This window comes from Coffea arabica, chromosome 10c (assembly GCF_036785885.1).
Source record: "Coffea arabica cultivar ET-39 chromosome 10c, Coffea Arabica ET-39 HiFi, whole genome shotgun sequence".
Taxonomy (NCBI): Eukaryota; Viridiplantae; Streptophyta; class Magnoliopsida; order Gentianales; family Rubiaceae; genus Coffea; species Coffea arabica.
The window spans coordinates 49,788,986-49,795,381 of NC_092329.1; the positions used below are offsets into that span (position 1 = coordinate 49,788,986).

The 6,396-nt window shown below is 40.4% G+C and overlaps 1 protein-coding gene across 1 annotated transcript; it reads left to right on the forward strand.

Moving 5' to 3' along the window:
• The first annotated feature begins 257 nt into the window (after positions 1 to 257).
• LOC113714182 (uncharacterized) lies at positions 258 to 1,184 on the forward strand. Its single transcript, XM_027237976.1, has one exon. It carries the CDS (start codon positions 258 to 260, stop codon positions 1,182 to 1,184), a length of 927 nt encoding a protein of 308 aa, XP_027093777.1.
• Positions 1,185 to 6,396: the final 5,212 nt, after the last annotated feature.

The following is a 6,396-nucleotide window of genomic DNA, read 5'->3' on the forward strand; positions in this document are numbered from 1 at the left end:
GAGTCTTTACCTTGAGTTAAGGAAAAGCACGAGTCTCTACTTTGAGTGAAGGAAAGGCGCGAAGCAAAAGTGAAGCACGAGACATGTCAAGATTCTGCCCAAACAACTTTTGACTACTTATCAAGGTAAAATTCTTTCCTACGAATCTATTGCATATTCTTATGGCTAATCTCACAAAACAAGAGTTCGTACCTCTTGATATTTCTGGAAAAAATTATTTAGCGTGGGTTTTGGATGTTGAAATTCATCTTGAGGCAATGGGTCTTGATAATACTATTGTTCATAAGAATGATGCCTCAAACCAAGACCGTGCTAAGGCCATGATTTTCCTTCGTCGTCATTTAGATGAAGGATTAAAAGTAGAGTATCTTACTGTCAAAGATCCTTTTGTTCTTTGGCGAGATTTGAAAGAAAGATTCGACCACCTGAAGTTAGTCGTTTTTCCAAAAGCCCGATATGATTGGCTCCACTTACGACTACAAGATTTCAAATCTGTCAACGAATATAATTCAGCCATGTTCAGAATTACTTCTCAATTATCATTGTGTGACGAAAAAGTCACTGATGAAAATATGTTAGAGAAAACATTCTCTACTTTTCATGTCTCTAATATACTCCTGCAGCAGCAATATAGAGAGAAAGGATTTAAGAAGTATTCTGAACTTATTGCATGTCTTCTGTTGGCTGAACAAAATAATGAATTATTGTTGAAAAATCATGAGTCCCGACCAACTGGTGCAAGTCCATTCCCTGAAGCGAATGGGACTCAATTTCAAAATTCTGGTCGAGGTCGTGGACGTGGCCGTAGAGGTGGCCGTGGAAGAGGCCGTGGACATGACCGTAGCCGTAGACGTGATCGTAGTAGATTTATGTCCAGTGAAAATTATCACCGTGGCAAGCAACAAAATATTTCTCAAGAGAGAGAAAATGACTACAATCCGAAAGAAGGAGAAAAGAAAGTTTATGAAGAAAAATGCTATCGATGTGGTATGGAAGGTCATTGGTCCCGTACTTGTCGTACGGCTGAACATCTTGTTGACCTCTATCAAGCATCATTGAAAAAGAAGGACAAAGATGTCGAGGCAAATTTTATATACCAAAAGGATGCTTATGATGATGATGATGCTGACATGACACACCTGGATATTGCCGATTTCTTTGAGCATCCTGAAGATGCAAAATGATCATATATTTAATATATATCTGGATGTTTGATATGTTGTTAGTCTTGCAGGATTGTCAATTACTTTGGTATGTTGTTTGATATGTTGTTAGTTTTATCTATTTACTTTGCATATGTCTATTCTCGTATCTTTTATCAATATTAGTTTCATTTCTTTTCTTCCTGAAGAAGAAATGGATATCTCAATATTCTCCGGTTGTAAAACATGAGAAGGGTCTGGATGATACTTCTTAAGCATGGACACATGGAACACGTTATGAATTCGAGATAAGTTCGGCGGTAATTCCAGCTTATAGGCTACATTCCCAACTCGTTGAATAATCTTATAAGACTCTACAAACCTTGGTTGTAGTTTCTTCCTTTTTCCGGACATCAAACTTGCTTTTAAAGGCATAATCTTGAGAAATACCAAATCTCCAACAGTGAACTCCAAATCCTTTTTCCGATTGTCGGCATAACTTTTTTGTCTACTCTGAGCGGTTTGAATCCTTTGCCGTACCAATTTTACCTTTTCATTAGCCTCCTCAATCCAAGATACGGTAGTCGGGTCTAAAATTTTTCGTTCACCTATTTCATCCCAACAAATTGAGGATCTACATTTTCGACCATAAAGTGTTTCGTATGGAGCCATTTGAATAGAAGAGTAGAAACTATTATTATAGGCAAATTCCACTAAAGTCAAAAACTTACTCTAACTCTCTCCAAAATCCAGTACACAAGTCCTTAATATGTCCTCAAGGGTCTGAATTGTTCTTTCAGATTGTCCATCAGTCTGAGGATGATATGTGGTACTAAAGTTTAACTTAGTCCCCAACACTTCTTGCATCTTTTGTCAAAATCTCGAAACAAATCTTGGATCCCTATCTGACACAATACTCACAGGTATACCATGTATTCTAATGATCTCATCCAAGTACAACCTGGCCAGCTTCTCTAACGGGTATTTCATGTTAATCGGTAGAAAATGAGCCGATTTAGTCAATCTATCCACTATCACCCAAATGGCATCATGACCTCTCTGTGTTCTTGGTAAGCCTGATACAAAATCCATGATAATATTTTTTCATTTCCACTCAAGTATTTCTAGAGGTTGCAAAAGTCCTGATGGTTTTTGATGCTCGGCATTAACCTGTTGACAAACCAAGCATGTCTGAACAAATTGAGCGATTTCTTTCTTCATATTCTCCCATCAATATAAACTTTTCAAGTCTTGGTACATTTTATTCCCTCCAGGGTGTACCGTAAATTTCGATCGGTGTGCTTCCTCCAAAACTTCCTTCTTAAGTGTTTCGTCCTTTGGTACTACCATCCGATTTCGAAATCTCAATATTCCATCTGATCCCAAATTGAAATCCGTCTGGTCTCCCATCTTAGCTTTCTCCACCAACTTTTGCACTTCAGGGTTCTTTTCCTGAGATTTCTTAATGAGTTCCAATAAAGTGGAGGTTATTACAATGTTTTCCAAAACTATTTTCCTTGGTTCTAATCGAGGATTCCAATAGCTAACTTCCTCCAACAATTGAAATTCCTTAACCATCAATCCAGCCATTTGTACCTGACGGCTCAAAGCATTGGCCACTACATTGGCCTTCCCAGGATGGTATTTAATCGTACAATCATAATCTTCCAGAGATTTCATCCATCTACGTTGCCTCAAATTCAGCTCCTTCTGAGAAAATAAGTACTTAAAACTTTTGTGATCTGTAAAAACCTCAAATGTTATTCCGTACAAATAGTGTCTCCATTTCTTCAAAACAAAGACCACAGCCGCTAACTCCAAATCATGGGTCGGATAATTTCCTTCATGCGGTTTCAATTTCCTAGAGGCATATGCTATCACTTTATCATTTTGCATCAAAACACATCCCAAACCTTCCTTAGAAGCATCTGTGTAAACCACAAAACTATCATGTCCATTAGGTAGAGCTAGAACAGGCGCTCTAGTCAATCGCCTTTTCAACTCCTGAAAACTTCATTCACACTTAGGACTCCATATAAATTTTTCATTTTTCTTGGTCAACTCAGTCATAAGCCCAGCAATTTTCAAAAAATCCTGAATGAATCTCCGGTAATACTCTGCCAATCCTATAAAACTCCGAACTTCCGTTGGGTTTTTCGGTCGTTTCCATTTCGAAACAGCTCCAACTTTAGTTGGGTCCACTTTAATCCCATCCTTAGAAATTATATGCCCTAGGAAAGTCACTTCTTTTAGTCAGAATTTACACTTGCTAAACTTAGCATATAACTGATGTTCCCTCAAGATTTGTAAAACAATTCTCAAATGTTTCTCATGATCTTTCATATTCTTAGAATACACCAAAATATCATCAATGAAGATCACCACAAATTGATCCAAGTAAGACTTAAAAATCATATGCATTAAATCCATGAAAGCGGCAAGTGCATTGGTTAACCCAAAAGGCATCACCGCAAACTCGAAGTGCCCATACCTCGAGTTAAAAGCAGTCTTAGGTATGTCCTTCTCCAAAATCCTCAATTGATAGTAACCCTGCCTTAGATCCAACTTTGAAAACACTACCGCCCCTTGCAATTGATCAAACAGTTCATCAATGTGGGGTAGCGGATATTTATTTTTAATCGTAACATCATTTAAGCCTCGATAATCTACACATAATCTCAAACTCCCATCTTTCTTCTTTACAAACAAAATTGGGGCTCCCCACGGGGAATCACTCTCTCGTATAAAACCCCGTTCCAACAAATCCTATAATTGTAATTTCAACACCTTCAATTCAGCTGGAGCCATCCTATATGGTGTCCTTGAAATAGGTGCTGTTCCCGGAGTTACATCAATTTTAAAAACTATTTCCCGTTCCGGGGGTAGAGACTCCAATTCTTCAGGAAAAATATCGAAAAATTCTTTCACTACCGGTGTGTCCTCCAGATTCACCTTATCGCTAGGGGTATTAATAAGAAAAGCCAAATATCCTAGAGCTCCCTTACTTAATAATTTTCTAACTCGAATTTCCGAAATAAGTGCAGACGAAACTAACTTACCACTCATATCCAATTTCAGGGTTGCCTCCCCTGGAATACACAATTCTATAATTTTCGTCCTACAATTCAGTTGGGTATTATAACGGGCTAACCAATCCATCCCTAGGATCACATCATATCCTTTAATCGCTAGGCCTATCAAATCGGCCAGCAATTTTCTTTCCTTCACGCAGATTTCACTATTCTTATATACCGGATTAGCAATTAGACTTTTGCCCCCAGTGGGTGTTTTAACCTCCAAATCATATGGTAATTTAATTGATTTCAAGTCTATTCCACTCATGAAATTAGGGTTTACAAAAGAATGTGTTGCACCCGGATCAATTAAAACCCTAGCTAGGCGGTGAAAGATTGAAATTGTACCTTCAACCACCTCGGTCGCCTCTAGGACTTGTGGATAGTCCAATGCGTAGACCCTAGCCGGTACTTTCGGTCGACTCCCTCCGGCACTGGTTTGCTTAGAGGTTGATTTTTCAGGCCTTTGCAGGTTTCCCCCTGTCTTTGATGATTTCGGACAATTTGCGACTTGATACTCAGCGCTCCCACACAGTAAGCATTTTCCCGACTTTCTTCAGCAATCGTTCTCAGAGTGGTTGGATTTACCACAATACCCACATGTAACTTGAGGGGTCACAGTCGATCCAACAGATGGTGCCCCCCTAACTTGAGTCGTCCCGCTACGACCTCCTCTAGATAGGGCTCCCCTAGAAGCTCCAGCAGTTCTCGTTCCTCCTTCTCCTCTTCCCATTTTAGAAGGATGTATATTCTTCCTAGTCTGCCCAGAAGTACGACTAGGAAAATTTCTTTTTCTGTTGTGGAAATCCCTCACTTGAGATCTTGCATTCTCAACCCTTTGCGCTTTCTCTAAATCCTCAGTAAAGGTAGAGATTTGGGCTGCAGTCAGACCCTCCTGAAGTTCCACATTAAGTCCCTGTACGAACCTTCTAATCCTCCTCCGTTCCTTGACTACTAACTCAGGAGCGTATTTGGAAAGTTTAGTGAACTTCCCCTTATACTCTGCTACAGTAAGGTTTTCTTGTTTTAGCTTAATAAATTCGTCCTCCCTCTTTTCTTGGATTAAGGGTGGAAGGAATTTCTCATCAAACTCCCTCGTAAAATTATCCCAAGTCCAAGGGGTTTGAGCTCTTTCCCATTTTTCTTTTATCACATCCCACCAAGCACGAGCTATTCCCTCGAATTGGAAAGCAGAAAAGTTCACTCGCCTATCCTCAGTGTAGTCTAGAGCGGCGAATATATTGGTCATCCTCTCTAACCAATTCTCTGCTACTTCGGGGTCAGATTCACCCATAAACTTAGGCGGATTAAACTTTAAGAATCTTTCCAGGGCTCTATCCACTCCTCTATCCTGGCCCCCAGGATGGTTAAATGGTCTAGGACCCTGTCTCTCCGCTAGACGTTCTGGGATATTAGTCATCCTATTGATGGCAGTAGCCACTTGGTTACCCTCAATGTTTTCCTGTCCCTGGGTCGGTCCAGTTGCCGATCCCTGGTCATCCCCCTGAGGTTGGGCCTGTCTAGACGCTCGCCCACGATTTCGACCACTCTTTAATCCTTCCATTAGTCTAAATGTGCCTAGTGCAAGAAATAGATTAATTTAAGCGGAAAAGAAGAAATATATCAAAATAAGAACCAACCAAGAAAGCATTGAAATTGACAATAATTTACATTCATAAGCATGTCAAGTTCGTACAATTAGCAAGTTAGGGACAATTCACAAAAATATAGCACACAGGTGCTCAAAAGTATACTTTTAGTCACAGAAGACTAAAGTAAGAACAAGTGCCCAAAAGTAGGCCACACAAGCATGCAAAATACAATGGCCTCAGCACTCGCGTCACCCTAATTAGTCCTAGCTGTACCAGTCCAAAGTAAAAAAGGAGTCAACTACTAAGATCCTAGTCCACAGCAGGGCTATCAGGAGGAACCTTCTCCTCGGGATCCTCCTCCTCAGCATCAGGAATCACCTCGGTAGCGTCCTCAACCAATCTAGTAGCATCAGCCAGGATCTCGAAAGCCCGGTTATGGACATCCCGTCCTAGCCTAGTGAGCCGAGCCCTAGTATCCCGAAGCTCCTCATTAACCACTGCAGATGTGGCTACCTCACCCTCAATCACTTCCTCGAGCTCGGCAATCTGCTCACCCTGAGCGCTAACCATCTGCCTAAACTCGTCTAC